Source organism: Callorhinchus milii, unplaced genomic scaffold (genome assembly GCF_018977255.1).
Source record: "Callorhinchus milii isolate IMCB2004 unplaced genomic scaffold, IMCB_Cmil_1.0 Scaffold3, whole genome shotgun sequence".
NCBI lineage: Eukaryota > Metazoa > Chordata > Chondrichthyes > Chimaeriformes > Callorhinchidae > Callorhinchus > Callorhinchus milii.
The window spans coordinates 75,626,567-75,641,444 of record NW_024704744.1 but is presented as its reverse complement, the minus strand read 5'-3'; the positions used below and the strand labels follow the sequence as shown (position 1 = coordinate 75,641,444).

Genomic DNA, 14,878 nt, shown 5'->3' with positions numbered 1-14,878 from the left:
AGCTGATACTCCGATGTGTTGCATTTGTGTCCAATGTGTCGGAAGTGGCTTTCTTCGGATGAGATGTTAAACTGAGATCCAGTCTGACTGTTCAGTTGGATGTTAAAGATCCCATGGCACCATTGGAAAAGAGAAGCGAATTTCTCTCTCCTGGTGTCCTGGTCAACAATCCCTCAATAAAATTGGTCACTTACTCCAGAAAATGCTTCACATAATATATTGTAAAGTGGATTGACTTGTGTATTTGTGAAGTGTTCGACACTCCTCAACCTTCCAGACAAGGTGTGAAATGCAGGGTTTATCAATAAGAAATAAATATCAAGAATTATTTGGTCATTTCAATTTTTAATTTTTTTTGCTAATAAAAATCTGATTTTGTGCTTAATGGCAAAACATAACCCATAATTAACATGGCGATAGACACCAACACAAGTGAGCTCTGAGGGCATGGGAAATCAAATTAACATCATAAACACTGGGCAAGGTTAGGAGAATTTGATTTATACGTGTACACACACACAGAGAGGCAGACACATATACACAGGCAGACACATGTGTGAATTGGAAATGTTTTTGAAAAGGAAAAAATTAAAAGTTTCTCTGTGTATGGGTGCGTGTCTGTGTGTTTCTGTCCATCAGTGTCTCTCCGTCTGTCAGTGTGCATGTTTCTGTATGCTAGTGTATATCTGTCTGTCTGTCAGGTGTGTTTGTCAGACTGTCCTTCTGTATCTGTCTGTCAGTGTGCGTGCATCCGTCTGCCAGTGTGTGTGCGCATCTGTCTGTCAGTGTGCGTGCATCTATCTGTCAGTGTGCTTGTTTCTGTCTGTTAGTGTGTATCTGTCTGTCAGTGTGCGTGTTTATGTCTCTCGGTGTGCGTGTTTATGTCTGTCAGTATGTGTGTATGTGTCTGAATGCTAGTGGGTATCTGTCTGCCTGTCAGTGTGTGTATGTTTGACTGTCAGTCTGTATCTTTCTGTTGGTGTGAGTGTTTCTGTCTGTTAGTGTGTGTGTTTCTGCATGTCCGCGTGTCTTCGTGTGCATGTCTCCGCCTGTGCACATGTCTTTGTGTGCATGCCTCTGCATCTGCCTGCCTCTGCATGTATCTGCGTGTGCCCGTCTCTGCGTGTCTGCCTGTGCGTGTCTCTGCCTGTGCGTCTCTGGATCTCTATCACATGGCAGGACGCGATCACGTTGAGAGGGCAATGAGATTGCTGGCTGGGATCAGCACTTGGGCAGAGCCTGTGGACCCTGGGAATGTTCAGAGTGAAGAGAACAGACTCGGGGAGGGGGAAATCTCACTGAAATAATCAAGATACAGAGCAACGATAGGCCAGCCAGCCAGCCAGCCAAGTTCACTGGCTCAGGCCAATAATATCATTGCTCCTCACTATGCCACATCAATGTGAGCATGTCCTCTTGTGTAAACACACACACACTGACATGGAGACACACACACTGACACATTTACGCACTCATACACACACACTCTCTCTCTCTCTCATACACACACACACACACAGGCACAGAGAAACAAACATAGCCAGACAAATATCGTGCATGTGCAAATTGCACAGGATAGTGAAGATACTGTAAAGCCCCCAGTGCTGTACTGTATCCCCCCAGTGCTGTACTGTACCCCCCCAGTGCTGTACGTGCCACCATTCTAAGAGTATTGGTCACCTCTCACCCCCCCACCTCCACCCCAGCTGTGCCTCATGCCCCGCCATTGTCAAGAGCTCTGGAACGCTACCCTTCGTAAGGAGCTCTATATAAATGCAAGTTGCTGTTGTTGTAACTATCTTGCCAATTGGTCCCGCTGCTTTCCCAGAGATGGAGCAGGTTTTCCTCCTCGGTGTCTCTGGGGGATGAATCCCAGCTTCTCTCAGAAGTAGGCGGAGATTATCATCCACTATGAGGGGCAAAAACACAGTCAGTCACCATCCCATCATATCATTATCCCATCACATAATCACACCATTCCACACCCTCACTCAATCACAAGATCAGTTCAGGGCTGAGGAAGACCCTCCAGAACGAAGACCTCCCTCCCCTCCTACCCATCACAGCATTGTGCTGCTTTTTAAATGAGTCCCAGTGTCCTGGCCTCAGCCACCCGTCCTGGTAACCTGTTCCAATCATTAACTATCCTCTGGGATAAGAAACACTTCCTGAAATTGCCCCTTTGTGACTCTGAACCCGGCCTATCTGAAAGTACTGTTTCAAGTTTGCTTTTCAGTCCCATTTGGAATCTTATTTCCCTTTAATGAGGTCCCTCTGAGCATCGTTTCTCAAGACTAACCCCCAGCTGGTCCCCTCATTACTAACAGCCCAGCCTCTTCCACTGGGATCAGCTCAGCCTCTAACACTATAATAATAATCGTTGCATTTGGCATAGTGTCATATCACGTCGTTGAGACATCACAAAGCGCTTCACAGAATATATTGTAAAGTGAATTGAAGGTGTTTTGCAGGCAAAATGCGGCAGCCAATTTACGCACATCAGTGTCCCACAAACAGCCGTGGATTGAGTGACCACATTTTTTTAAAGGGAAAGAATCCGCCAATCCCATAACAACTGGGTTCCTGCTTACTGCTAGGTAAACAGAGGCTTGTGGAGTAAGGAAACTTGCATAAGTTTCACCCTGCCTGGGAATTGAACCCGGGTCATGGGATCGGTCTCGCTGCTTTCCTCTGTGCTGCATTGTTGGCAGCACACAGTCACTACAGTAAATCCTGTGAAACACTTTGAGATGTTCTTCTGGCGCGAAAGGCACTGTATCAAATGCAGGGATTATTATTCAAGAACTACAGAATATAATAATAATATGAAAACACACACACCAATGCTTCAACACACACACATAACAATCCCATATTTGATACAGCGCATTTCATGTCAGGAGGATGTCTCAAAGCACTTCAATAGGGTATAATGACTGTGTAGTGTAGTGACTGTGTGTGTTCTGGGTAAACAATGTAAAAACACACTCTCACACACATACTCTCACACACACCAAACACATAAATCAACTGCAAGACCAAACCTTTCTTTCTCTGTTATCATCTGGAAGTGATAATGTGGGAAATATGCCAGGAATCCTCAACTCACACAATCTCGTAGCACAGAGCAGGCCATCCGCTCTGAAAAGAGCTGTGCGATTCACCCCCAACTGATCTCCTCCTCCACACGCGCACACACCCTTTTATACTGTTCCTCACTCACACCCTCAGTCAGTCACTCACACCCTCAGTCAGTCACCCACACTCTCAGTCACTCACTCACACCCTCAGTCACTCACGCTCTCAATCAGTCACTCAGGCCGTCAGTTAGTCACTCAAGCCCTCAGTCAGTCACTCAGGCCCTCAGTCAGTCACTCACGCTCTCAGTCAGTCACTCACGCTCTCAGTCAGTCACTCACGCTCTTAGTCAGTCACTCACGCCCTCAGTCAGTCACTCACGCTCTCAGTCAGTCACTCACGCTCTTAGCCAGTCACTCACGCCCTCAGTCAGTCACTCACTCACGTTCTGTCAGTCAGTCAGTCACTCACACCTTCAGTCAGTCACTCACGCCCTCAGTCAGTCACTCAGGCCCTCAGTCAGTCACTCACGCTCTGTCAATCAGTTACTCACGCCCTCAGTCAGTCACTCATGCTCTGTCAGTCAGTCACTCACACTCTGTCAGTCACTCACGCGCTCAGTCAGTCACTCACGCCCTCAGTCAATCACTCACACCCTCAGTCAGTCACTCACACGCTCAGTCAGTCACGCACGCCCTCAGTCAGTCACTCACGCTCTCAGCCAGTCACTCACGCTCTGTCAGTCAGTCACTCACGCTCTCAGTCAGTCCCACACGCTCTCAGTTAGTCACTCACGCTCTCAGTCACTCACTCACGGCCTCAGTCAGTCACTCACACCCTCAGTCAGGCACCCACACTCTCAGTCACTCACTCACCCACGCCCTCAGTCAGTCACCCACACTCTCAGTCACTCACTCACCCACGCCCTCAGTCAGACACCCACACCCTCAGTCAGACACCCACACCCTCAGTCAATCACTCACACTCTCAGTCAGTCACTCACACCCTCAGTCAGGCACTCACGCTCTCAATCACTCACTCACGCCATCAGTCAATCACTCACACTCTAAGTCACTCACGCTCTGGCCTATGAGCCAGAAGGTTTTGGGGTCTGAGCCCTACATCAGGGCTTTGAGCCGCGGTCTAGGCCAGTGATTAATGGCCAACCAAATACATTTTTCCTTATTAAATTTTTCTTCATGTATGGCTGTATCATGGGTATAGTGGCTCGGGTGCTGCTGGAAACAAGGTATTGATAAGACCAGGTGGGCTTGTGTGGACTGGTCCACTGCACCAGTGTAATAATAATAATCCTTGCATTTGATATAGCGTCTTATAGACGTCTCAAAGCACTTCACAGAATAGACTGTAAAGTGAATTGACTGTATATTTGTGGGCGAAACGCAGCAGCCAATTACGCACAACAGTGTCCCACAAACTGTCATGGATCGAAACTGACCAATTTATTATTGTTTTTTTTGGAGGGATTATTATTAGGTGTGTGGAGTAAGGAAACTTGCCCAAGGTTTCGCCCTGCCTGGAATTGAACTCAGGTGTCTCGCTTGCAAGGTGAGTGCTCTAACCACTGAGCTACAGGACTCCAGGAGAGGGGAATAGAGGGGTGAGGGAGAGGGCAATAGAGCGGTGGGGGAGAGGGCAATAGAGGGGCGAGGGAGAGGGGAATGCATGAAATAAGCGATTAATTATTATTATTATTATTATTATTATTATTATTATTATTTTCCTTCCTTTATGAACGGATGTGTGGAAAGAAGACCGGTTGCTTCAGCGAACATGTGCGGATGAAATATCTACTTGGGGAAGAATTCAATTGAGAGACAGGGCAACTGTAGGATTCATTTCATTCCAGTCGTCGATCTAATGGGGAGTTTACGAGGAACTCTCTCACGCAAAGAGTGTGAGTGTCTTGGACTCACTGCCGGGGCTGTGGTTGAAGCAGAAAGCAGGAGGGTGGAGTGTAAAGTGTAGCAGAGGGGAATGGAGGGGTGAGGGAGAGGGAAATAGAGGGGTGAGGAAGAGGGGAATAGAGGGGTGGGGGAGAGGGGAATGGAGGAGTGGGGGAGAGGGGAATAGAGGCGTGGGGGAGAGGGGAATGGAGGGGTGGGGGAGAGGGGAATGGAGGGGTGAGGGAGAGGGGAATAGAGGAGTGGGGGAGAGGGGAATAGAGGCGTGGGGGAGAGGGGAATGGAGGGGTGGGGGAGAGGGGAATGGAGGGGTGGGGGAGAGGGGAATGGAGGGGTGGGGGAGAGGGGAATGGAGGGGTGGGGGAGAGGGGAATGGAGGGGTGTGGGAGAGGGGAATGGAGGGGTGGGGGAGAGGGGAATGGAGGGGTGGGGGAGAGGGGAATGGGGGGTGGGGGAGAGGGAATAGAGGGTGGGGGAGAGGGGAATGGGGTGGTGGGGAGAGGGGAATGGAGGGGTGGGGGAGAGGGGAATGGAGGGGTGGTGGAGAGGGGAATAGAGGCGTGGGGAGAGGGGAATGGAGGGGTGGGGGAGAGGGGAATGAGGGTGGGGGAGAGGGGAATGGAGGGGTGAGGGAGAGGGGAATGGAGCGGTGGGGGAGAGGGGAATGGAGGGGTGAGGGAGAGGAGAATGGAGGGGTGAGGGAGAGGGGAATGGAGCGGTGGGGGAGAGGGAAATGGAGGGGTGGGGGAGAGAGGAATGGAGGGATCAGGGAGAGGGGAAGGGAGGGATCAGGGAGAGGGGAATAGCGGGGTGAAGGAGAGGGAATGGAGGGGTCAGGGAGAGAGCAGGTGGGGGTTCCCTCCCTGGAGGGCTGGGGGTCTCTCTCTATCCTTCCCTCCCAATGCACCCAGCGAGAGGATGTCGGAGCCAGTCCTACCTGGTCAGCAGACAGAGAGATCCCGGGAGCACCTTTCCCTAACTTATTGAACGTTTCTGGAAAAGGAAGCAGTTGTTAAGTGGTTGTTTAGGGTAAAGGCTCCGAGCCGCACGACCCCCGACATCTTTTTTTTACATAGGCAATTTTATCGGCACAGTCAGAGCCCACCCACGGGTCAGGGTTAGGGAGCCCCTCCTGCAGTTAGTGACCGACCCCCAACAGGGAGCTTTGGAGGGAGACTGACCTGAGGGGGGGGTGGGCACAGATGCAAGCGTTGATGTTTGTAATTTCCCCTCTCTCCCCGATCTGCTCCCGCACTCCCACACCCCCCACCACCGGTTCCTCTCTCCCCCCACCTGCCCCCCTCCCCCCACCCCACACACACCCCGGTTACTCACTCATAGTGAAGTCCATGCGGAGGAAACAGCAGGTGAAACCGACCAAATCCACCCTCCCCGCGGTGTCTCCATACCTGCGGCACAACAGCCGGCGGACAGGCTTCGTCACCGGGTAATCTGTCACACCGGGAAACACCAGCACAGTGTGTCAGTGGGTGTCAGTGCCTGTCAGTGTCAGTGTGACAGTGTGTGTCAGTGTGTTGCTGCGTCAGTGTGTGTCAGTGTGTGTCAGTGTGCATCTGTATACGTCTGTGTCAGTGTGTGTCTCTGTTAGTGTGTGTCTGTGTTAGTGTGTGTCTGTGTCAGCGTGTGTCTGTGTGCGTCTGTGTCAGTGTGTGTTAGTGTGTGCCTGTGTCAGTGTGTGTCAGTGTGTGTCTGTGTTAGTGTGTGTCTGTGTTAGTGTGTGTCTGTGTGCGTCTGTGTCAGTGTGTGCCTGTGTCAGTGTGTGCCTGTGTCAGTGTGTGTCTGTGTCAGTGTGTGCCTGTGTCAGTGTGTGTCAGTGTGTGTCTGTGTCAGCATGTGTCTGTGTCAGTGTGTGTCTGTGTGCGTCTGTGTCAGTGTGTGTCAGTGTTAGTGTGTGTCTGTGTTAGTGTGTGTCAGTGTTAGTGTGTGTCTGTGTTAGTGTGTGTCTGTGTGCGTCTGTGTCAGTGTGTGTCTGTGTCAGTGTGTGTCAGTGTTAGTGTGTGTCTGTGTCAGTGTGTGTCTGTGTGCGTCTGTGTCAGTGTGTGTCAGTGTTAGTGTGTGTCTGTGTCAGTGTGTGTCTGTGTTAGTGTGTGTCTGTGTCAGTGTGTGCCTGTGTCAGTGTGTGTCTGTGTCAGTGTGTGCCTGTGTCAGTCAGTGTGTGTCTGTGTCAGCGTGTGTCTGTGTCAGTGTGTGTCTGTGTGCGTCTGTGTCAGTGTGTGTCAGTGTTAGTGTGTGTCTGTGTTAGTGTGTGTCAGTGTTAGTGTGTGTCTGTGTTAGTGTGTGTCTGTGTGCGTCTGTGTCAGTGTGTGTCTGTGTCAGTGTGTGTCAGTGTTAGTGTGTGTCTGTGTCAGTGTGTGTCTGTGTGCGTCTGTGTCAGTGTGTGTCAGTGTTAGTGTGTGTCTGTGTCAGTGTGTGTCTGTGTTAGTGTGTGTCTGTGTTAGTGTGTGTCTGTGTCAGTGTGTGTCTGTGTCAGTGTGTGTCAGTGTGTGTCAGTGTCAGTGTGTGTCTGTGTCAGTGTGTGTCTGTGTTAGTGTGTGTCTGTGTTAGTGTGTGTCTGTGTCAGTGTGTGTCTGTGTCAGTGTGTGTCAGTGTGTGTCAGTGTCAGTGTGTGTCTGTGTCAGTGTGTGTCTGTGTTAGTGTGTGTCTGTGTCAGTGTGTGTCTGTGTCAGTGTGTGTCTGTGTTAGTGTGTGTCAGTGTGTGTCAGTGTCAGTGTGTGTCTGTGTCAGTGTGTGTCTGTGTTAGTGTGTGTCTGTGTTAGTGTGTGTCTGTGTCAGTGTGTGTCAGTGTGTGTCTGTGTTAGTGTGTGTCTGTGTTAGTGTGTGTCTGTGTGCGTCTGTGTCAGTGTGTGTCAGTGTTAGTGTGTATCAGTGTTAGTGTGTGTCAGTGTTAGTGTGTATCAGTGTTAGTGTGTGTCAGTGTTAGTGTGTGTCTGTGTTAGTGTGTGTCTGTGTGCGTCTGTGTCAGTGTGTGTCTGTGTCAGTGTGTGTCAGTGTTAGTGTGTGTCTGTGTCAGTGTGTGTCTGTGTGCGTCTGTGTCAGTGTGTGTCAGTGTCAGTGTGTGTCTGTGTCAGTGTGTGTCTGTGTTAGTGTGTGTCTGTGTTAGTGTGTGTCTGTGTCAGTGTGTGTCAGTGTGTGTCTGTGTTAGTGTGTGTCTGTGTTAGTGTGTGTCTGTGTGCGTCTGTGTCAGTGTGTGTCAGTGTTAGTGTGTATCAGTGTTAGTGTGTGTCAGTGTTAGTGTGTGTCAGTGTTAGTGTGTGTCTGTGTCAGCGTGTGTCTGTGTTAGTGTGTGTCTGTGTTAGTGTGTGTCTGTGTGCGTCTGTGTCAGTGTGTGTCAGTGTTAGTGTGTGTCTGTGTCAGTGTGTGTCAGTGTTAGTGTGTGTCTGTGTTAGTGTGTGTCTGTGTTAGTGTGTGTCTGTGTTAGTGTGTGTCAGTGTGTGTCTGTGTTAGTGTGTGTCTGTGTTAGTATGTGTCTGTGTCAGTGTGTGTCTGTGTCAGTGTGTGTCAGTGTGTGTCTGTGTTAGTGTGTGTCTGTGTTAGTGTGTGTCTGTGTGCGTCTGTGTCAGTGTGTGTCAGTGTTAGTGTGTGTCTGTGTTAGTGTGTGTCTGTGTCAGTGTGTGTCTGTGTCAGTGTGTGTCTGTGTTAGTGTGTGTCTGTGTTAGTGTGTGTCTGTGTGCGTCTGTGTCAGTGTGTGTCAGTGTTAGTGTGTGTCTGTGTTAGTGTGTGTCTGTGTCAGTGTGTGTCTGTGTCAGTGTGTGTCTGTGTTAGTGTGTGTCAGTGTGGCTGTGTGTCAGCGTGGGCCGGTGTCGCTGTGTGTCAGCGTGGGGCAGTGTCGCTGTGTGTCAGCGTGGGGCAGTGTCGCTGTATGTCAGCGTGGGGCGATGTCGCTGTGTGTCAGCGTGGGCAGTGTCGCTGTGTGTCAGCGTGGGCAGTGTCGCTGTGTGTCAGCGTGGGGCAGTGTCGCTGTGTGTCAGCGTGGGGCGATGTCGCTGTGTGTCAGCGTGGGGCAGTGTCGCTGTGTGTCAGCGTGGGGCAGTGTCGCTGTGTGTCAGCGTGGGGCAGTGTCGCTGTGTGTCAGCGTGGGGCAGTGTCGCTGTGTGTCAGCGTGGGGCAGTGTCACTGTGTGTCAGCGTGGGCCGGTGTCGCTGTGTGTCAGCGTGGGGCAGTGTCGCTGTGTGTCAGCGTGGGGCAGTGTCACTGTGTGTCAGCGTGGGGCAGTGTCGCTGTGTGTCAGCGTGGGCCGGTGTCGCTGTGTGTCAGCGTGGGCCGGTGTCGCTGTGTGTCAGCGTGGGCCGGTGTCGCTGTGTGTCAGCGTGGGGCGATGTCGCTGTGTGTCAGCGTGGGGCAGTGTCACTGTGTGTCAGCGTGGGGCAGTGTCGCTGTGTGTCAGCGTGGGCCGGTGTCGCTGTGTGTCAGCGTGGGCCGGTGTCGCTGTGTGTCAGCGTGGGGCAGTGTCGCTGTATGTCAGCGTGGGGCGATGTCGCTGTGTGTCAGCGTGGGGCAGTGTCGCTGTGTGTCAGCGTGGGGCAGTGTCGCTGTGTGTCAGCGTGGGGCAGTGTCGCTGTGTGTCAGCGTGGGGCGATGTCGCTGTGTGTCAGCGTGGGGCAGTGTCGCTGTGTGTCAGCATGGGGCAGTGTCGCTGTGTGTCAGCGTGGGGCAGTGTCGCTGTGTGTCAGCGTGGGGCAGTGTCGCTGTGTGTCAGCGTGGGGCAGTGTCGCTGTGTGTCAGCGTGGGGCAGTGTCGCTGTGTGTCAGCGTGGGGCAGTGTCGCTGTGTGTCAGCGTGGGCCGGTGTCGCTGTGTGTCAGCGTGGGCCGTGTCGCTGTGTGTCAGCGTGGGCCGGTGTCGCTGTGTGTCAGCGTGGGCGATGTCGCTGTGTGTCAGCGTGGGCAGTGTCGCTGTGTGTCAGCGTGGGCAGTGTCGCTGTGTGTCAGCGTGGGGCGATGTCGCTGTGTGTCAACGTGGGGCAGTGTCGCTGTGTGTCAGCGTGGGGCAGTGTCGCTGTGTGTCAGCGTGGCGATGTCGCTGTGTGTCAGCGTGGGGCAGTGTCGCTGTGTGTCAGCGTGGGGCAGTGTCGCTGTGTGTCAGCGTGGGGCAGTGTCGCTGTGTGTCAGCGTGGGCCGGTGTCGCTGTGTGTCAGCGTGGGGCAGTGTCGCTGTCTGGCACTTACCTGCTGCCCGCAGGCAGTTGCACAGCTGTGTGACTTGTAGAAATCCCAAGTTCTCCACATCACACTGGCAGAACAGATCCTGTCCAGCATAGAGGACAGTCACTACACATATATACAGTCACTACACACACATACAATCACTGCACACAGTCACTGCACACACACAATCACTGCACACACACACACACACACACACACAATCACTGCACACACACACACACGCGCGCACACACAATCACTACACACACACAATCACTGCACACACACACAGTCACTGCACACACACACAGTCACTGCACACACAGAGTCACTACACACACACAGAGTCACTGCACACACACAATCACTACACACACACAGTCACTGCACACACACACAATCACTGCACACACACACAGTCACTGCACACACACACAATCACTACACACACAGAGTCACTACACACACAGAGTCACTACACACACAGAGTCACTGCACACACACAATCACTGCACACACACAATCACTGCACACACACACACGCACACAATGACTACACACACACTCACACACACACGCACACACAATCACTGCACACACACACAATCACTGCACACACACACAGTCACTGCACACACACAATCACTGCACACACATACACACATACACACACACACAATCACTGCACACACAAACACACACACACACACAATCACTGCACACACAAACACAGTCACTACACATGTTCCCCATCCCCCACATACTCCCCCAAACACTCCCCGAATCCTGCGCTTTAGTGTGCACCTGGACTAGGAGCTCAAACCCCACACATTCTGGCATAGGCTGAGGCAGCCTGGCACAAGGTGAAGGCTGAGGGGTAGCCTGGCACGGGCTGAGGGGTAGCCTGGCACGGGCTGAGGGGTAGCCTGGCACGGGCTGAGGGGCAGCCTGGCACGGGCTGAGGGGCAGCCTGGCACGGGCTGAGGGGCAGCCTGGCACGGGCTGAGGGGCAGCCTGGCACGGGCTGAGGGGCAGCCTGGCACGGGCTGAGGGCAGCCTGGCACGGGCTGAGGGGCAGCCTGGCACGGGCTGAGGGCAGCCTGGCACGGGCTGAGGGGCAGCCTGGCACGGGCTGAGGGGCAGCCTGGCACGGGCTGAGGGGCAGCCTGGCACGGGCTGAGGGGCAGCCTGGCACGGGCTGAGGGGCAGCCTGGCACAGGAGGAGGGTGAGGGAAACCAGGCAAAGGGTGAGGGGGAGGGGAGCCATGCAGAGTGGGAGGGAGAGCCTGGCAGAGGATGAGGGGAGCCAGGCACTCGCTGAGCCAGCGTGACACAGGGTGAGACAGGCGTTTGTCAGGTTTTGCCCACCTTGTAATGAGTGAGCTTTCTCCATAAGTGCCCAAACTCCGGCCAGGACACATGCCCGCTGTTGTTCACCTGGGATGCTGGTTAAGTGGCTTCTTGTCAACTCAAACGTGGAAAACCCCAGCTATAGGTTACAATTCTCTCTCTGCTTGTTTGTTTGTTTGGATAGCCGGGTGCCTGACACATGAGGAAACCATCATCTCGCTGAAGAGTTTCCGAACCAGAGTTCCCCGTATATACAAGAACAAATTACATTTATACAGCGCGGAAAGGTTGGTGAAGTTTTAGTAGGTCGCAGAGGTAGGGAGGAGTAAGACCTTGGAGGACTTTAAAAGTGAGGACGAGGATCTTGAACTCGATTCTCTGAGGGATGGGGAGCGAGTGAAGCCGGGAGACGGTGGGGGTGGTCCTTATAGCGTCAATTTGTGTGGTACGGAGTAGACACTCCATTGGCTTCTTGTCAATTCAGACGTGGAAAACACCAGCTATAGGTTACAATTCTCTCTCTCCCTCTCTCTGCCCCGCTAACCTAATTGCAGAGAGGATCTGGCAGAGAGATTTTGCAGTATGAAGGATACGTCCATGTAGAGCAGGATGAACCTGGCAGTGTCCAGACTGAAACCTTCACGTGTCTTATAGCCTGGGGAGAGAGATACAGAGAGAGAGACAGAGATATAGAGACAGAGATACAGAGAGGGAGATACAGAGAGACACACAGTTACAGAGAAAGATACACAGAGAGATACAGAGAGAGAGATACAGAGACACACAGTTACAGAGAGATACAGAGAGAGAGATACACAGAGCGAGAGCGAGAGGAGAGAGATACTGAGAGACAGAGAGAGATACAGACACACATACACAGATAAAGAGAGACAGGTAGAGAGAGAAAGATACAGAGAGAGAGATGCACACACACACACAAACAGAAACAGACTTACCTTCCAGAAAGTTTTCATTTAAAATCCTCTGTAAATAACCATCATCGATCTCCAGATTCTGGAAAATAAAGTAATTATGTTTAGGGAAGGGTTGGGGGCGGGAAGGGGGGTGGGGGGGTGAGGATAGAGGGGCAATGAGGTGGGGGAGAGTTAAATAAATAGTGTTTACCTCAAAAGTAGTGGGTGACATGGGGACAGGATCACTTTCAGACGAACTGTGGCTTTGGGTTATGCTGTTCAAGTGCAGCCTCTGTCAACAACAACGTGGATTTACACAGCCTTTTACACAGGGTAACACCTCAGGGTGCTTCACAGAGAGGGTCAGACACCGAGCGGAGAGAGGGGGAGGGGAGAGAGGGGGAGAGAAAGGGGAGGTGAAGGTGACTAGGGATGCGGTTGAAGAGGTAGGTTTTAAGGCAGGATGTGAAGGATAGTGAGGAGACGAAGCTCACCTCAGGGAAGGAGGGGGAGATGGGCTCAGGGTGATCCTCAAACCAGCTGTACTGTCGCTCTGGCCATTTGAAGGTAGTCTGGCAACAGATCACAGTTAGTCACACATATACACACACACACACACACACACACACACACGGTACGCGACATCCTCGGAGCTACCCCTCGGACCCTCTTTAATGGGACACCTCCTCTGTCCCATAATGACTTGTTACTGGTTATTTTTGTGCTGTACTGTGTTGAGAGAGTGAGTGAGGAGGAGAAGGGGAGTTGTTGTTGTGGTGTATTGTGTTGGAGTGAGAGAGAGGGAGTTGTTGGGTTGGTTTCCATATTGTGTCGTGTCAGGTTATTGTTGGTGGATTGTGTGTGTGTGTTGTGTCGCTGTGTTTGGTTGTTGTGTTGTTGTGTTTGGTTGTTGTGTCAGGGGGTCACTGTGTTGGGGGGGTGGAGGGAACAAGATGAGGGGGAGAGGGAGCGAGGCGATTGGGGGGGAAAGGGGAGAAGAAGGAGGGGGTAAAAAAACAATGTTTACCTTAGAAGCAATGGGTGACATGGGGGTGAAATGATTTTCAGACAAACTGTAGCTTCGGGTTGTGTTGTTTGAGCGTAGACTCTGTCATCAACAACAATAACGTGGATTTACACAGCTTTTCACACATAAGCCCATCACTCTGATCTGCCGGGTGACTGACACTCAGGGAAACCCATCACCATGATCTGCCGGGTGTCTGACATACAGGGAAACCCATCACCATTATCTGCCGGGTGTCTGACATACACTGAAACCCATCACCATGATCTGCCGGGTGTCTGACATACACGGAAACCCATCACCATGATCTGCCGGGTGTCTGACATACACGGAAACCCATCACCATGATCTGCCGGGTGTCTGACATACACGGAAACCCATCACCATGATCTGCCGGGTGTCTGACATACACGGAAACCCATCACCATGATCTGCCGGGTGTCTGACATACACGGAAACCCATCACCATGATCAGCCGGGTTATAAGGTAGGTGCCCTGTACCTGGCTGCTGGCTTTCTCAAGGTTAGAGTTGAAATTCATATTTCTGGAAGGAACAAATGAGTGGACATTAATACAACAATAACTTTATATTTTTGTATTTATATAGCACCCCTCATGCAGGGTAGCATCCCAGAGCACTTGACAGTGGAGGAGCAAGTCACAAACCCGGGTGGAGAATCACTCTTCATGCGATCGGTCTGACATTCTTCTTATTACATGATTGAAAGGCCTTTAGCTTAGTGGTTAGCGCGCTCTCCTCGCAAGCGAGAGGATCCAAGTTCGATTCCCAGGCGGGGCAGAACATTACGCAAGTTTCCTTACTCCAAACGCCTATTTACCTTGCAGCAAGTAGGAACCTGGTTGTTAGTCAACTGGTGGATCGCTACAGGATTTAGCACACAGTGAGCAAGGAGGTTGTGTTATTGTTGTGATTATCACACGGTGAATGAGGAGGTTGTGCTGTTGTATGATTTAGCACAGGGTGAATGAGGAGACCATGTTGTTGCTATGATTATCACGTGGTGAGCCGGGTACCTGGGACCATCCTTCTTCTGGTAGAAGGTGCGGAGGACGAATCCGCACTCGTTGCCAGGGATTTCCGTGCAGGGCACCAGCACATAGGTGCCAGGCCTCAGGTGGAAGATCTCCACTACCTCTCGGGCTCTCATCAGCTGTGTCTGCCTCCTGACCAGGGTCATCTCAGTGAAGAATGTGGGTGGCATCTTGCCTCTCTGAACCTGCGACTGTGAGACACAGAGGTCAACACGCACACACACACAGCACAGAGAGAGAGAGACTGACACAGACAGGGGTCATCACACACACACACACATAGCCCAGAGAAAGAGAATGACACACACAGGTTAGCATACACACACACACAGACACACACCCCAGAGAGAGAGGCTCAGAGATTAGCA

At 52.0% G+C, this 14,878-nt stretch overlaps 2 protein-coding genes across 2 annotated transcripts in view; both read right to left on the bottom strand.

Annotated features, from left to right (window-relative positions):
* Positions 1-1,488: 1,488 nt before the first annotated feature.
* On the bottom strand, positions 1,489-12,211 carry LOC103181645 (calpain small subunit 1). The gene is made up of 6 exons (XM_007898275.2): positions 12,109-12,211; positions 11,534-11,602; positions 10,187-10,265; positions 6,339-6,455; positions 5,941-5,996; positions 1,489-1,909 (listed from the first exon to the last, which is right to left on the bottom strand). The coding sequence occupies exons 1-6, from the start codon at positions 12,112-12,114 to the stop codon at positions 1,883-1,885; spliced, it is 354 nt and encodes a 117-aa protein (XP_007896466.1). The 5' UTR covers positions 12,115-12,211; the 3' UTR covers positions 1,489-1,882.
* Positions 12,164-14,878, bottom strand: part of LOC103181711 (calpain-14) — a 28,396-nt gene continuing 25,681 nt past the window's right edge. Inside the window, exons 13-19 of the mRNA XM_007898369.1 lie at positions 14,493-14,701; positions 13,959-14,001; positions 13,457-13,537; positions 12,924-13,001; positions 12,641-12,721; positions 12,468-12,529; positions 12,164-12,170 (exon numbers count right to left, since the gene is read on the bottom strand). Coding sequence (XP_007896560.1) covers positions 12,164-12,170; positions 12,468-12,529; positions 12,641-12,721; positions 12,924-13,001; positions 13,457-13,537; positions 13,959-14,001; positions 14,493-14,701 — 561 coding nt within the window. The remainder of the gene's footprint in view (positions 12,171-12,467; positions 12,530-12,640; positions 12,722-12,923; positions 13,002-13,456; positions 13,538-13,958; positions 14,002-14,492; positions 14,702-14,878) is intronic.